This window comes from Vicugna pacos, chromosome 2 (assembly GCF_048564905.1).
Source record: "Vicugna pacos chromosome 2, VicPac4, whole genome shotgun sequence".
In the NCBI taxonomy this organism is placed as follows: Eukaryota; Metazoa; Chordata; class Mammalia; order Artiodactyla; family Camelidae; genus Vicugna; species Vicugna pacos.
The window spans coordinates 55779189-55796431 of NC_132988.1; the positions used below are offsets into that span (position 1 = coordinate 55779189).

The 17243-nt window shown below is 45.0% G+C and overlaps 1 protein-coding gene and 1 pseudogene across 1 annotated transcript; both read right to left on the reverse strand.

Annotated features, from left to right (window-relative positions):
• Positions 1-4811: 4811 nt before the first annotated feature.
• ATOH1 (atonal bHLH transcription factor 1) lies at positions 4812-7036 on the reverse strand. The gene has a single exon (XM_006208959.4). The coding sequence runs from the start codon at positions 6865-6867 to the stop codon at positions 5809-5811; it is 1059 nt and encodes a 352-aa protein (XP_006209021.1). The 5' UTR covers positions 6868-7036; the 3' UTR covers positions 4812-5808.
• Positions 7037-12653: 5617 nt separating this feature from the next.
• On the reverse strand, positions 12654-13227 carry LOC102534356 (large ribosomal subunit protein uL6 pseudogene; annotated as a pseudogene).
• Between the last annotated feature and the right edge of the window lie 4016 nt (positions 13228-17243).

The following is a 17243-nucleotide window of genomic DNA, read 5'->3' on the forward strand; positions in this document are numbered from 1 at the left end:
CAGGAAGGGAGAACTGTCTCTAGAAGAGACAAGTAAGTGGCCCCAAAGAGCATCTGTTGGTTTGGAAAACCCCAAGACAGCCACCTCAGACCCTAACTCATACCTTCCTTAGTCATCCTGACAGTAGCTGGGCTGAACCTGCCGGCCATCAGAACACATTTCCTTTATCAGATCACTGAGCTGCTTAACTCTTTAATCAGAATTGTTAAAACAAAACAAAACAAAACAAAACAAAACAAACAAACAAAAAAACCCAAAACCAAAACCCCAAACTTATATTAGAGAGCGGCTTGTTTTCATGCCTATGGAGGAAACTTCTGGTTTCCCTGGGGGAACTCATGAGGCCTGGCCTTCCTGCAGATCAGGCAGCAAAAACCAATTTTACTTGCCTTTTGGTTTTGGAAGCAGGACTTAAATAGGGAGAAGAATTCTGGGATATAGAGAGGCCTCAAATCTTTGCACCAAAATGCTTAGTTCTGTTTTTCTTTTCTTAAGGAGCTGAAGGAAAGTGAGTCATACACGTGTCTGAGCCCTGGATTGTGGGAGACAGTGCCCGTGCTCTGTTGTCAATTAAAGTTGAAACCCTAATTTTAACAGCATCCACATATAGAGAGAATATGGGATATTTTAGAATAAGGGAGGGACTGGAGAACTGTATCTTTGCCTGGAAAAAGTGAGTGGATCTTCCACCGCAAGCCCTGGGCCGAGTAGTCGCGCAGAGCGTTTGCAAGGCCCCTGCGCGGGAGGATGCGCCTGCTTCCCTGTCCCGGTTCACTGCTTCAGGTGCCTCAGTCCCCAGCCCAACTCTTCCCGGGCGACCCGTCAGCTCGCCTGCCACCGCCGCCTCCAGCTTCCCCTCCCCTTGGCATTGCTTGGCTTTAACTTTGCGCGGCTTCTTTTCTCGCCGGGCTGGTTGCCGGGAGGTGCAGTGGGCAGTGGCGGCGCCCGCTGCGAAGCCGGGGGAGGAGAGGGGCCGGGGCCGGGCGCGGGAGGCGGCGAGAGACGCTCGCTTCTGTGAGTTCTGCCGGTGGGGGGCCGAGGAAGGCTGTCGACGAGGAGGAGGCCGGGGTGGAGGAGGCCGGGGAGGGGTGATGATGGTGTTAAATGTGGCTGCGCTGCTCCCCGGGGAGCTGCCTGAAAGGAGAGTGCGCTCACCAGCTGACAGCGCGTGCTCCGCTCCAGACGCTCCGCACCGCGGCCAGGAGCCTCTGCCAGCCCCTCTATTGTCAACCGCTCTCTAATTAAGAAACACTCACATTACGGCAAACCACCCCCACGCTTCTTGGTTCCTGTCCTTTTCTTTATCTTCCCCCAGACTTCTCTCCTCCCCTGCCTCTGCCTGGTGTCCCAGCATTTTAACCCATTCTCCTCTCCGTTCGCCTTTTCTTGTTAGTGGCCCAGCAGAAGGGGAGGGACCTCAGTGGTCGGCGGCTGGGACTCTGCTCAGCCTAGGGGTTGAGGGTGGCTGGTGAGTGCGGGGTCCAGAACAGCGAGTAAAAGCGTTACCTTTTTATAACTACCCTCCTCCCACCCCCATCTCCCACTCCTCCTCACAAAACTAACTGCAAGCGATTCAGCTGCTAGAGGTAGTCTGTAACTCTCACTAGTACTTGCTGGTTTTTCCAGATTGCAGATGACGAGTCTAGACTGCAATTGCCAAATGGGTCTGCTACTTTTACTTTCCACCTCTAACTGGGCTTTGGAACTGCCCAGAAGTTGATCACCTGTTTCTTGAACATTCAAATGAACAGAGGAGAGAAATAATTACAAGACACCCTTACATGAAAGACTACTTACTTGGGTCAGCTTTAAGTCTCTAAAATCAATAGAAAGGCCTAGTGAAAGCTTTGGTCCTGTGTTGGTTAAGATTCTTTATCTTTTTTCTTTTTTTCTGGACAAGCTGGGCCCCCAGTTAGCAAGGTCCCATGGAGAAGAGTTTAAACTTGCCTGTTGTCAAAAAGCCTCTTCCTTCAGCTTTCTGTGAAATCAAATAAGTTTCAAAAAGTGTGATGAGCCAAAACCCTCCACAAATAAAAGTGGTAGTGGGGTGGAAGACAGAATATAAGACGGAATATAAAGCAAGCTGCTTAAAGTATATAAAACTCTCGAAAGCACCAGCAGTGTCGCAAAAGACTAACCCGATTTATCTATCTTCATTACTTTAAGAAATGCTGCCTCTTTGTTTGTTTGGGTGATATTAAGCATGCTTAACTTGCACACATAGTTGATTCCTTTGCTAGTATCTTGGATACTTGGATCTGACTTTGGAAGGTAGAAGCTAATTGCTAATAATGGAGAGAAAGGAACCAGTCAGCATGGCAGGAGTGGTCTGGCATATGGGGAATGAGCGCTCAGAAATACTCAATATTCAAGTTTCCAAAATATTAATGAGATTATAGCAACCTGCAGCTATACGTTACAGCTTGTTAATGGAGTGTAAGAGAGCGAGCTGCCAAACGTTTGTTATGCAAACTCCATAGCAGAACCTTAACATGGAAATGTGATTGTACATCTCTTTCAAAGAAATGCCAGTGTTAAAAGAAATCAAATGAAGGAAAGAAAAAAGAGGTTAAGTCCTCATTTGAACTTTGAGTATTTAATTTACCGCAAAGTAATCTGTCTTTTTGTGCCTATCTTGATGCGTCAGAAGAATTCATCCTCACTTTTCAATCAGTGTGATATAGAATTTTCAATCTGATATTCTGTATGGCTGTTCTTCTCTTGAGAAGAAATGTAAAGTGACTTCATTAAATGAAGCTGGCATTTTCTTCAATTCATATATAATGCCACTAACGTTCACAAGTATAAATATCTGACTATCATTGTGGTACGGGGGTGGCGGGGGACCTGAAATTTACATAGATGTAGCTCCTATTCAATTGATTTTCTTAAAGAAAAAAAAATGTGGGTACATTGACCTAGTGGATGTGAGTGAGTATGTTCTGGATATTGACATTTTCTGGCTGTGTAATTTGGGGGCAAGTCAGGGGCAGTAGTTTTCTCATTTATAAAAGATAGGAAGGAAGATGTTTCTGATGTCATTTCTGTTTTGAAAGTTCTAGGAGTCCAAGAAAAGAAATGTAATAACTTTGTAAGAGTCTTTTAACTCTGGCTAACAAAATGAGTATAAATAGTTTTGAGGAATGAAATATAGATTGTTTTCTTTGAGAAAAAAAATCACAACTTTATTTTTCTTAGTCCTGTCCTTCCCTTACTCAGATTCATAACAGGTAAAAGAATACTATGTCCTCTCTTCTCTCTCCAGCCACACATGCACGCAAGCAAACCAAGCCAAATAACTAAAAATACGTGTGCGCTCATCCTGCAAGGTAGCTCTATGTCCATGCCTGTTGAGCCTGCTTATTGTAAGCGAAATGGAAATGTGTTAGAAGCAATCGCTTGATTTATTCAGCAGCCCCGAAGATTCCTGATGTTTATCGTGAGCCCGGCAGACTCATTGGGTGCAAAAGGTTATCTAAGGGACAGGTGCATTGTTTCTGCCCCTGGAAAGCGTCACGAGCCGCTGCTCACAACTCCCAGAGAGCCGGCGGAGGCTCGGACTTCCCTTGGTGGTCGGCTTCAGGTGAAAACCACGGAGCCCTAGGTGGTCAGTTAATAACTTGTTCCTCGGTTCCCCCCTCAAGACCAGAACTGTGCTCCCTAGAGTATTAGTCTTTCTGCAAACACGATTTGCGGTGCACTCCGTTTTTCAAGGTGCTGGGGAGAGAAGACGCTGCAGGAGCAATTAAACTAACTTTCTCCCACTTCCCTCCCTCCACCCCAACCCCGACCCGACCGCTCCCGTGTTCTCGCAATTTGTTATCCCAACGAAGATACAAAATATAGAGGATTTGGCTTAAAATCAACCTCTCAAATTCAGTATGTTTATCCAGTGGACACTCGCCCAATCTTTGGCTTAATAAGTAATTTTACTCTCAAGTTTGCCAAAAACACTGTAAAAAGTCCACTTTCTAATCTCTCCTTACATGCACTATATTAGCTTTTTCAAAATCTGTGATCTTAAGATCCAGAATATACTTTTCCTGTGGCCCCTGAGATGAGAGTGAGCACACTTTAATTTCTGTAACTGACTCAAAAATGTGAGGTATGTTTTCTACACAGGCATTAATTCAGAAGGACAATTCAAAAGCAAACATTATTTTTATTGGAAAAAAGCAGAATTGTTAGGAAAGGAAAAATTGAGTGTAGCCCAACAATTTCCTAGGACAACTGCAGGCTTCTATTTTTGAATCGATGAACCCCCATAGCACTTTCCCCTCAAGTTCTTTTCCATTGTTCTCTTCCTCCTTGTGCCTCCCCCTCCTCCCCCTACAAACAGGAGAGAAAGAGAGAGAGGGAGGGAGGACAGGAGAGAAAGTTGGTAGTGTGTATTTGAACTATGAGAAAACCTTTTGTCTTGGCTGAAGTTTTTATAAAGTGGAATAACTATTTCTGGCAAAGTTCACTACTCCCTACTACTCCCACTACTCCACTAGACTCCAGGTGACCTGAAACCTCTTGCAGAGTTTGTTGGGGCTGGGAATAAAGACGAATGGAAAGATTCAAGAGGCAAAAAAGTTGTGCTGCAAATTTGGGATAAATTTTATCTCACAATTTAATTACTGACCAGTGCTTTTCTATGTAGGATTTCTGGTACTACTTGAAGGCATAAAGTTTATAATGGAATTATTCTTCAAAACTCTTAGGTATCATAAATTTCCATTTACTAGAAGACAGTTCAAGTCTCCAAGGTCATTTAAAACTGCTTTTAATGCTTATATTAGAATGGAATAAGTAAGTGACAAATAAAAGTTGTTCTCACGTTTATTTTTACCATTTGCAAAAGGAATACATAAAACAATAGCAGTTGGCTTTGCTAAATTAAAATAAAATGATTTTGAGTAGAAAATGTAAAAAAAAAACGAATCAAGATAAGTAGAAATGGTCGCAAACACTCAATAATAAATAAGTTTTCTAACATTAACAAAGCAAAATAAAATTGACCAAATGCTTTTGACACTACTAGATGTGTTTTTTTATTTTAATTTTTAAACAAACATTTGCAAAGACCTTAATAATAATAAGTGGCCGTGTTTAAAAAACAAAAACAAAAACAGAACTGGTCTGCAGTTGGCAGTTGAGTTTGTCCCGGAGCCACAGCATTAGCGGCTGATAAAGTGCGTGCGCCAAGTTTCCTAAAAGACGCCAATGCTCTCGCGGTCCGCTAAACATCCTGGGTATGTTTATACAATGTATAAACCTCAAAGTTCCTTGTTTTCTAACAATTCCATAGTCAAAAGATATTCACTTTGGAAGCATTAACTTTGCGTTTCATAATGCATATTGGGAGACAACTTAGAAATACTAACTCTCCCACACGTTAGTGCGCGCAACACACAGGGATGGATGCCCAGGGCATAAAATAAATTAAACACAAACCAGCGACAGAGAGGAAGATGCGACGTTTTAGCAGCGTATTGGCAGCAGGGAACTAGAATAATGATGCTATGTAGGAGTACATATAATTATACCTCATCTATCTACAGGGGCAGCAGAAGGTGGGAGGAAAGAACTCAACTTCAACAGCAAGCTTTCATCAAACAACATGGACGATAGGAAGTTTGGAATAGCTGCTGCTTTTGCAAACCATCAAATGTAGCTGCCATTTGAAGCCAAGTCGTTGCTAAACAACGACCATCGCTTAGCAAAAATTAAATGGGTGCGGAGATCTTTAACCGCGGGGCTTTCCGCACACTGGGAAAGGGCGATTTTGTTTCTGTCTCAGTTTTGCAGGTTTCTGTCACCTTCCTAACTTGCCTCATCCGAGTCACTGTAATGGGAATGAGGGGAAAACTCCCCGTCGCTTCTGTGGGACCGGGGCGAAGTTTTGCTACTTTCCTCCTGCACTGGCTGCAGGATGCCCCCCGGCAGCGAAGGCGACAGGTTCTTTTGCGCCATCATCGCCGTCAGGGCGCTGTCCTCGAAAGTCGAGAAGTGCAGAGCTTCTAGCTGCACCGAGTATCCTCCTGCCGAGGCCGGGGCCGAAAAGCGAGTCCGGCAGCTTCCGGGTGGGGTTGGCCGCTGGCCCCCTCCGGAGGCCGGCGACGTCCCAGCTGCAGTCGCGGTGCCCGCACCTGCTTCGTAGGGGGCTGCTGCGCGAAGGTGGTGGTGGTCACTCTTGCAAGATGCTGGTGGCGGCGGCGGTTGGTCCCCTCCGCTGGGGGTTTGAAGCAGCTCGGACAACGCGTTGATGTAGATCTGGGCCATCTGCAGGGTCTCGTACTTGGACAGCTTCTTGTCGTTGTTGAAGGACGGGATAACGTTGCGCAGCTGGTCGAAGGCGTGGTTCAGCCCGTGCATCCTGCGTCGCTCCCTGGCGTTGGCCGCTAGCCGCCTTTGCTTCTGCACCCCGTTCACCTGTTTGCTGGAAGGGGCGCGCTGGCGGCTGCAGCTCAGCTCGTCTACCACTACCCCGCCTTTCAGCTTGCACAGCTGTTCCCGCACTTTCACCGGCCCGGGGCTCTTGCTGCTGCAGCCGCCGCCGCTCCTTCTCACCAGTTCCCCTCGGCCGTCCGCCTCGTCCCGGGGAGCCGGGGCCTCCGAGGCACCCAGCTCTGGGGAGTGGAGCAAGTACTGGGCGGCGCGTGCCGTGCAGATGCCCTGCAAAGTGGGAGCCAGCCAGGCGCGTGGGTCGGTGCTGTCCAGGAGGGACAGCTCGGCTGGGTAGACGGGATGCTCCCTAGTCTGCAGGGTCGCAGGTGTCTGTGGCGGCGGCGGCTGCGGGAGGTGGTGCGGCTGGGGATGGCGATGGTGGTCCCCCAACTCCTTCACTTCAGCCCACTCTTCTGCATGTAGCAGGCGGGACATTGCACTGCAGAAGCTCGGAGGCGCAGGGTCAAAGTAGGAACTGGCGAACCCGCTCAACAAAAAACCCTTCCCGGGTCTTTACTGCAATGTCTTACTTTTTTTCCCCTCCTCGACCCTCCCCCACCCACTCGGAGATCACACACCAGGTCGCGTGCAACGAAGCTTCTCCGGTTGCCGAAGGCGCTGCGCCCCTTTAAAAAGCGGCACGCGCCAGTGTGTCTCCCCCCGCTCCTCTCCCAGCCCCCTCCTCGCGCCGGTCGCGTGTCTGCTCAGCCAATGGCGGGCGCCGGCAGGCGCGTGCGAGCAGCCAATCAAAGAGTTTTTACACCCGGAGAAAAAAAGTTCCTGCTCTCCGAGGGCTCAAGCGCCCGCTCTAGGTTTTTGTTTTTTTTTTTCTTCTCTTCTCTTTTAAGTTTGTAAATTCATATGTTAATTGTGGGTTGTAATTTGACTCCGTTGTGTGTCACCCCGCCAGCGGCTGGGGTGCGTGACGGGATGCGGAGCAGCCACTCGGCTGGAGCCCCGTCGGACTAGGGTCAGACGTGTGCGACTGTGGGCGGGCGAGCGGCTCCAGGCGAGGCTGGACCCGCCTGGCGCGGGGAGGTGAGAAACCCGCCTGTCCTTTGCTGCGTCCAAACTAGGATCAAAGCTCCCACCGTTGGCGCTCACACATTTAAAATCTCTCATGTATATGGCATATGTATATGTATGCATGTGATACATGTGTGTGTATATAAATCTTTCATAATATGTGTGTTCTTAGATATATAATTGCTAAGTGACGCCCACCATTTAAAATCAATGTTAGAATTAAAAAAAAAAACCTATCTCAGAATACGTTTCTCATTTTTCAGCTCTCGCTCCAGGTCGACTTAATGTAGTCTCTTAATGGAAAGTAAAACTGGTACAGTTATGTACCAAATTACAGACCCCCATCCCCTGGAAAATTCTCTTCGTCCCCTTTTCCCAGCACCAACTAGGATTGTAATTTGCAGAAAACTCTCCGCCAAGTAGTTTTAGGGCAGGGATATTTTATAGTTTCAACACCTGCCGTAGGATTCCTTACTAAATGCGGAGCAAGCGGAGAGTGCCCAAAGGCGGAGGGTGCCCAAAGGTAAATGAAAGGCGCCTGCGTTCGGGGCAATTCTGAATCCTCAAGGTACAGGAATTACCTACCCTTCAGCCTCAGGAGCCCCAGGTTTAATACCGCGTGTGGATTTTCCGGCAAACCCCCAGAAACTACAGCCTAACTCCCTCCACCCCTGCTGGATTAGGGTGTGCTCTCCTCCACCATTTTCCTCCCTCCAATCCCTCTCCCCGCCGCGGCCGGGCGGAAGCGCTAAAACCCGGGAGGTCTGGGCGAAGCTGAGGCAACATCTCCCAGGTGAGCACCACCCAGCCGCCGCGTCGACCCGCCTTCGGTATTCTCAGCAAATAAGCCAATCAGAAACGCCCTGCCCCGGGCACGCCCCTGCTTGCGCCCAACACGCCCCACCTCGGGGCGCTCTCCTGCACGGCACCTGGGGCGCGGGAGTGGGACGCAACTGGCGGGTGCAATTGCGGCTTTCTACCTTAGAGATGCCTGTCGTCCCCAAAGGAGTTTCGTCCTCTGGAAGAGAGTGAAAAGAAACGCCAGCAGAGACAGCTCCGTAGAACCTGGTTTTGCAGTGCCCAGAAACGACTGAAAGTTGTTCTCACTAGTACTAGCAGGGGCTTGATCCAACCTGCCATTTAGAACTCCTTGGACAGACGAATCTCTGGGGCTGGACTGGATTTAGTTACACACACAAACACACACAGACACATCTATAGCTTATTGGAGATAGATTTGTGTGTGTGTGTGTGTGTAGTTTGTGGTAAAATAACTTTTATTTTGCCCTGAGAATAAACAGGAAGCTCTTTTTCTTCACCTTCCCTTTTCGTTCCTTCTCTTTCATTAGGTGGGCAGAGGAAGCTAGCCATCTGCCCTGAGGGAGGGATCAGAGCTGAGTAGTGTGAGTAGGCTCTGCAGAGGCTTCCTGTCAAGGGATGTGAAACTCTAAGTAATGCTGGTGTCTGTAGGGGCTGGACGATGGCCGCAGTACAGGATATGGAAATTTAAGCAGAAAGAGGGGGTTTTCTGTGCCTGGACAGCCGGGATCTGTTACATACAGAGGATTGATGAATACATTGTAAGTTTGATAAATACTTGGAAAATATGCATTGATTATGAGTAAAAGAAGATGGACTCTACTACCATGGGGAAGTATGACAGACACCAGCTTAATGAAGTGATCAAAGTTTACATCACCAGCAATGGGACAAGTCAAATTTATGTGCCGTGTGTTAGGATGCAGAGAACACAGCATAGATGGTATGATATTCCTGCCAAAGATGCATATCTGAATCCAATCAAGAGAAAACATCGAACCAACTCAAACTGAAGGACGTTCTAGAAAACAGCTATCCTGTAATCTTTAGAAGTGTCAAGATGATGAAAGGCAAAGGCTCAGGAACTATTCCAGGCTAGAGGAAGATAAAGAGACCTGATAATAAATCTGATGCCTGAATCTAAACTGTCCTTTTCTAATAAAGAGCATCATTGGAACAATTGAGAAAACTTGAATGGTGTCTGGGAAATAGATGGGAGCAGTGTTAGTTTCCTGATTCTGCTGGTTTTACTGTGGTAATATAAGAGAAGAGAATGTTCTCCTTTTTAGGGACTACTCAGCTTACTCTCAGACAGCTTGGTGAAAAGTTCCTCACACTGTGCTTGCAACTTTTCTGTAAGTTTACGATGGTCTCAAATAAAAATGAAGGAAAACAAAACCATGCAGGCATATTTAGTTTATTCTTTACATGTCTAGTTACCTATTCACATCTATCCAAGTATTATACAAGCACTAAGGCCTGTAGTTATTGCTCAAACCTCAAGTTAAATTTTGTTCTGCCTGGCCACAGAGTATGTATCTAATGGGTTTATGATTCTCAGGTTTTAATGATTATTCAATTCACAAGAACTCAAAAAATGTTTCTCAAGAGATGCCAAAAATTGAATGTTAACTTGAAATGCATTCCTCTGTAGGTTATTTAAAATAAAAACTTCCAAGTCAAAATGAATTATTTTAAGCTGTGTTCTGATCAGTTTACAAACATGAAAAACCACCAACCTACCAACCAAACCAAAAAAAAAAACACCCCAAAAAGTATTGTCAACTATTGTTTGTAACTTTACCTTAACAGTTAGCAATTATGAGAAAGAATTAAGCATTTATCCTATCAATCCTATATAAATGGTATTTCAGAGTAATCAAATGGTCTCAGTTCGCCTGGGAAATTTATTTTCAGAATAATTCCATCTAATAAGGGTAGAAAAAATAAAATATAGAAAAATCAACATTTTGCAACCTCTAATAAAAATTTTATTTAAGCAATCATTAACAACGAATGAAATTAGACCAAAGTTTGTTGGGGGAATTTGACAATGTAGCAATCAATCTGTCACCATTTGAACTCATTCATCAATTTTAACACCTAAGAAGACACTGATATTCTATGCTTCCTAATTTTTCATGCATTATGAAGTACTCAGACCCCTATGAAATATTCTTTAAAAAAAGAAGAAAATGAATCTGAACTTAAAGATGGGGGATACCATGTTAAGTTAAATGACACCACAAGAGTGCAAAAAGGCAAACCCACATCATGTAACATTCCATAGAACAAATGTTCAGTTTCAACAAAGAAGAAGGAGGGAGGTGAGGAAGGATCGCTCTTGAGCAAGACAGCCCAAGATATAGCACGAAAAGCAATGTGTGGACCTTGTTTGGACCTTGTTTGGATTCGGATTCAATAGTAAAAGGACTTTTTTTTTTTTAAACAGTTGATAAAATGTGGATATAAGTTCAGTATTATATGATACCAACCAAGTTACTGTTAATTTTCTCCAGCTGTGATAAAGGCAATGTGGTTATCTAAAAAGGTGTCTGTACCTTTGGAACCACATTTACATGCATGTAAGGATGAAATAACATGAGGTCTACTGAAAAGGAATAATGAAGCAAATGTACAAAAATCTTGACAATTGCTAGATATAGGTGATGTAAAGATGCATTAGACAATTAGTTGTACTTACACATGAAAATTTTCATAATAAAAACTTGTTAAAAATTCAGCAGTGTCTCACTGGCTATCATATATCAACCACATAGCCCAGATCAGCATGTAAATCCCAGTTATCTGGTCCTAATCTTTGTTTATAGACTGAGGTCTCATTATCCCTTTTACACAGTTTCTCCAATTGTACTTCAAGGATCATCTACCTGCATGAGAACCAGTTGGAATAGTCATTACAAAGAGGTTCCTGGGCCCTTATTAAGTCTGCCAAATCAACTTTGTGAAAGGGACCCAGGGCTTGTATTTTAAATAAACCCCCAAGATGTCCCACTCTGAGAACTATTTTTCTAGAAGTTTCCCTGTGCTCTATTCAGCTACTTTATGGTTCTCAGAACTTATATATTCTGTCACTGCCAATATGCTAATCCAGGCATCTATTTTCCAGTCCTATCCACTAAAATGTAACCTAAAGTTCCAAGTCTAGATTAAATGCTTCCTTCTCTAGGAAATTTTCTCTTGTCATCTCTGGAACTACCATTTATCCTTCAGCAAGGAAGTGAAAGCAAGGTGTCTCTGGGCCTACCACTATACCAATAGCTCGTTAGAGAAGTTTAGAGTTGCATTCATTATGGCTCTTAAATTTACTTAAGTTTCACTGAGCACCAGGAATTATAAACTCCTTCACAGTTTTGTAGTATCTCTATCAGTTATCTACTAATGCCTAATAGATTCCCCCCAAACTTAGTGATTTAAACAACATACACTTATTATATCATAGTTTCTGTGGGTAAGAGATTCTGGAGCTACTTAGCTGGATGGTTCTGACTCAAGGTTTCACATGAGGTTTTAGTAAAGATGTCAGCTCAGGTTTTAGTATCTGAAGGCTTGACTGGGACTGGAGAACCCACTTCCCAGATGGTTCATTCACATGGCGGGAGAGTTAGCTCTGGCTGTTGGCAGGAGGCCTAAGTTTCTCACCGTGTAGATCTTTCCAGGTGGCCGTTTCAGTGTCCTGTGGCATGCTTTCCCTTCCTTTTGCTCTACATATATCATCTATATGCCAGTCCATACCAAATTCTCATCTATTGCCCAGTCGTTTTTCAATGGTTTCCACTGCTCTTAAAATAAACACAGACATCAAAAACCAACACTAATCTGGGGAACCAGGGAATGTTTACTGCAGAAGTAAGACCTGAAAGTTGAACAGAGGGCAACTAAGGAAAGAGGGGTGGGGCGAGAAGCTACTACAACCACAACACCAAGAGCAGCAGCAGCAGCCACAGCAACAAAGGCTCCCTGAGCACGGACTGAAAGGCCCTGCTTTATTGGTCCCTCCCTGGCTCTTCTGCCTCTCCCGTGTAGCCAGTCAGTCCTCTTTTCTTTGCTCAGCCAGGGCTTTCACCCACATTTTCTGCTACACTCTTCCTGTCTTTCCTGGCTCTGCTTTGTCAAGTTACCTTCAGTTCGATGTTCAACTTTCAGGTCTTACTCTCTAGGGAAGCCTTTTCTCTTGCTCCAGAATAAGGTTGGTTCCCTGTTTTGCACTTTTAGGTCACTATCAAACAATTATTTGTGTAATGGGGTTTTTTCCCCCCAGTCAACACAGCTTTTATTGTATCCTTAAGATATCACAAATGAATCTGAAGAGTCATCTGGCATCTTGCTCTTCCTGGACCCAGACAACTTAGATACTATTTATCAGCCTACTGGACTGTTCATTTTTCAGAAACATAGACACCATCCAAAAATTTTCTGATATCCTTGTTTTTAACTGTCGTGGCTTGCTGAATCAAAGCAGCTGAATTTGATACCAGTTCAATGTCATTTCCCTCAAGAATTAACTCATCTTTCTGAGTTTGAGATACTGAACAAGCAACACCTGGCCTCACGTGAACCCTGTGTATGTATTTTTCACCCAAGAAATTTCAGATTTCAACAAGCGAACCATCCTGAATAACGACGTTGATGGGGATGTGAGCATACACAGACCTCATCTTGTAATGGAAGCCCAGCGTAATACCCTTGATCCTGTTCTGTACGTGACTACAGATAGTGTGAACAGTAGCCAGTTCTTTTCTATTTCCCCACCACTTGTCAACCCGGAGCCTCTTCTTTTTCTTTGCAAAGAGAAAGTTTTACATTGATGTGATTGAAGTCCCTCCGCAGGGTGCCTCTGGGGCCCGTCACAATAACTGTGCGTCCCTTCAGAGTGATGTCGACATTTTCTGGAATGTCGACAGTCTCATTGCTGAGAATGGTCTTCATTCTCGTGGTAGATGTGGCAAAGAGCTGTAATTGTTTTGTTTATTTAATGTTTATCTCTCCCCTGTCAGCCTCCATGCCTGCCAGTGAGGCTATTCTGTTCAGCACCGGGGCGGCAGAGGGAAGCAGCTGGCTGACTTCCAGTGGACGAGTTGGTGCCACTGGTTGTCCAGTGCCTCCTCTGTGGTCAATGGTGTCTGGCGGATGTTGGTACGGGACATAAGGATCTGCACACTTTGTGTTCACTCCCGGAGGTCCATCTACATGATTCTTCCTCATATCTCCTTGCCTCCACTTTTCCAGTCTTACTCCCTCCTGGTCCTTGATTAACCAGCCCGGGAATCTATGTCTATACTCACCTTAGGCCATTGCTTTCTTCGTAGAAAGCTGATGGTAAAATGAACCATGCAGGACTTCCCCTCCACGCTGTCTTTAGGGCCTTCTCTGATGCGAAGTGTAGGGCAATGGTGGCCTACTGTCAGCTGGCAAACATAGCAAGTCAACTTATCCATGAGCCAGGCCTCAGTTTTCCCTTCTTTGTTAGCTGTTCCCTTTCCGTTCACTCACTGAAGGTGAGGCATTGATGTCCCTCAGTAATGGAAGGGTCTGGGACACCTGTTCATATGACTTACTTACGCTGTCTTGAACTTGCTTAGGTCTAATCCAGAATCTACTTTTCCACAATGTGATGGATGCCTATTATGCCTCCCACCCTCTGCCCCTGCCAAACTTATGATTAATGTGGTATCCAGATCAAGGTGAGCAGCCCCAGCTGCACAATTACTTTAATATCCCTTGGCTGGTATTTCAATCTTGCTGAAGTCCAGTAGCATCCAGGCTCTGCTTTCAGAATGGTGAATAGTTCTCTGCTTCAGACGGCATAGCCTTGTTCCAAGCCCAAACGGGTCTGTGCTGGGACTCTCATACTGGGGCTTGCGAAGGACTCTAAATGGCAGCCTTATGTTCCACAAATACCCCTAACACCATGGGCTCTGCTCTGCTGAGCTGTATGATCTCAGGGACAAGGATGCTTCTCCACCACTTAAATCTGCTGCAAAGCTCCACTCAAAGCTACCTGCTGTCTGAGTCAAGTGACAAATAAGTCAGAGCTTGTTTTCCTAAATGTGGCATGTGCTTTCTCCAAAATCCAAAAAGGACTACCAGGCATTACGCTTTTCTTAGTGGTGAAAGGTGCAAGGGGTATTAACTTGCTCATTTCTTTGGGTGTGTCTTAGCATGTCACAGACTTCTGAAGGTCTAAAAACATCACCAGTGTGGCAGGATCCTGGATTTTTATACCTTTATCACTGTTTGTGGGGCATAATGTGCCTCACAAGGGCATTTCTTATAAAGCTACTTTCTGCTCCCCAGGTCCAATTAAAGTGATGCCATCAGTAGAATGGACCAGCCTGAGGTTCTGCAGAAGTTCCAAGTAAACAAGGTCCCTCTATCACAGGAATGTTAACATGACCCTGGGTCAAGATTATGAAGGTAATCATTCCAAGTGAATGTAAACTGTTCCTCACCATCCTTCCTGGGAAATCCACTAGATCAATAGCTGCATGATATGTGCAGCTGAGCCCGGCACCTGAGGGTGGGGAAACCACTTGATTAGGTTCCCAACAGTCTGCTGGCAGCTGCTCTGATCCATCTGACTTTTGCACGTGTCAGAGGGGCAAGTTAAACAGGGACACGATGCTGGTGGTGCACTCCTTAGAGAGCGATGCTGAATCCCCATAGTTCCATGTAATAGGTGGTATTTTTCTGATTTACCGTCTTGGAGGGAGTATACTTTCAGAGGCTTTCGCTTGGCCTTTTCTGCCACTGTGGCCTTTAATCCGAGGCTTAGGGAGCAAACGTGAGGTTTATGACAACTGCTAAGCATAGCCATCTAACTGACTCACTTAGGCAGTGGAGAAGTGACCACAGTGTTTGTACTCATTGGCCCCCTGTCCAGCTAACCTGGGCAGGCTTCTCTTTATCCACCTGACCTTGAAATGCTCCCACTGTAACAAAGTTCTATGAGAGCATTTTGGTTCTCCTGGTATCCATGTCAGCTCACACTCTTTACTCAACAAAACTTTAAATGTTTTGTGTTATTTTTCTTTCTTAGGTATATTACATTATATTTCCCAGGTAAAACTAATGTGGGTCCATTTTTAAAAGATTTGGAGAACTCCTCAGGGGGAAATTGGTCTTCCCTTCCATTGACTGGCTCAAACTTGCTCAAGCGTAGAAACTAAGAGAAGATTGGTGCTTTTTTATTTTGATGTCTGACCTCAATCTGTGACCTACCTACTTTTGGTCTTTGCTGCTATATAGATCAAACAATACCATTATTGGCTACCTGTTTTCATTTCCTAAGGTTACTAGAACAAATGTTTTGATCAGGGTTATCCAGGGAAACAGAGTCAAAAGGAGATTCTATAATACTTACGTAATTACAGGAATTTGGCTCATGAGTTTGCAGGGGCTGACAAGTCTGAAATCTGCAGAGCAAGCCAGCAGGCTGGAAACTCGGGCAGGGGTGCAGGCTGTGGGCCGGAGGCAGAATTTCTTCTTCTCTGGGAAACCTCACTTTTTGTTCTTCAGGCCTCCAACTAAATGGATGAGGCGCATCTACATTATTGAGGGTAATCTCCTTCATTTAAAAGATTATAAACTGATTGTAGATTTGAACAGAATACCTTGACAGCAACACCTATATTAGTATTTGATTGAATAACTGGGTACTATAGCCTAGCCAAATGGATACATAAAACTGACTATCACAACAAATTACTACAAATGTGGTGGCTTAAAACCATGCAAATGTATTACCTCAGAGTTCTGGAGGTTAGAGGTTTGGAATCAGTTCCATTGGGCCAAAGTCAAGGTGTCAGTAGGGCTGGGCTCTTTCTCAAGCCTCTAGGGGAGAACCCATTTCCTTGCCTTTTCCAGCTTCTAGAAGCTGCCGCACATCTTAGTTCATGGCCCTCTTCTCCATCTTCAAAGCCAGCATCATAGCGTCTTTGAATATCTTCCTCTCTGACATCTTCTTCTGTTGTCAGGTCCCCTTATCTGACTCTGCTTCCTGCTTCCTTTACCTTACAAAGAACCTTGTGATTATTCTGGGCACACCCAGATGATCAGGCATAATCTCCCCATCTCAAGATTCTTAATTTAATCATATTGCAAGACCCTTCCCCCATGTAAGGTGATACTTTCACAGGTTTCAGGAAATTAGAATGTGGGCATTTTTGGAGGGTTCATTATTCATCCTACCACACTATCCATCTATGTGCCCTTGAAACACTGTGGTCTATAGCTATTGGCACAGATCCCCTGGGGTCAGGGTCTCCAGTTTACATTCTGGCTTTGCTTCCCAATATAATAATTACATCCACCTTGACTTTGACAGTCAAGTGACACCCCCTGGCCTCTACTCTTCCAGAATCCTATCATTTTGTTGACAGCCATGAGCTCTGTCTGTGGAAAATTTCCTGACTCTACATCCCAGCTTGGAAAGGACAGCTTCACTGCATCTTCTCAGCAATGCCATCCTCCACACATTAGCACTTCCCTTTCTGATTTAATGAAGAGAATTTCTTTTTGGCCTTCCTGGGAAGCGTTGTCAGCTAAAGAATTCTCTGGTCTTAAGCATTAAATCCATTCAAGCATGTCCTCTTCTCTAAGCCTTTTCCCCTTTCCCTAAAACTCTTCTAAAGCTGTTTTGGCATTTCCACCTCATTTACTGTAGGTCAATGCTTCTCCCAAGTTTAAGAAGTCCAGCCCAGCATGATATTTGAAGAACTTCTGGTGAATGGTCCCTTTGCTTCCAAAATAAGAATAGTACTTCCCCAGGTGGGCCATGCTGAGCCTTGACCCTAGCTTTATGCCCATAAATGATGAGAAAGCTGAGGCAAATCTTGATGAAGGCAAGTATGATCTTGTGAGTCGTTTTACTCATGTGAGGTCTTTGATTGCTCTCCAGGCTAAAGGATTTGGCTGTTCTTGAACAAAAGGAAATGGGCCACTTC

What these genes read in the sequence shown, in the direction of transcription:
- ATOH1 (XM_006208959.4), bottom strand. Translation starts at nt 6,867, where the DNA reads ATGTCCCGCCTGCTACATGCAGAAGAGTGGGCTGAAGTGAAGGAGTTG.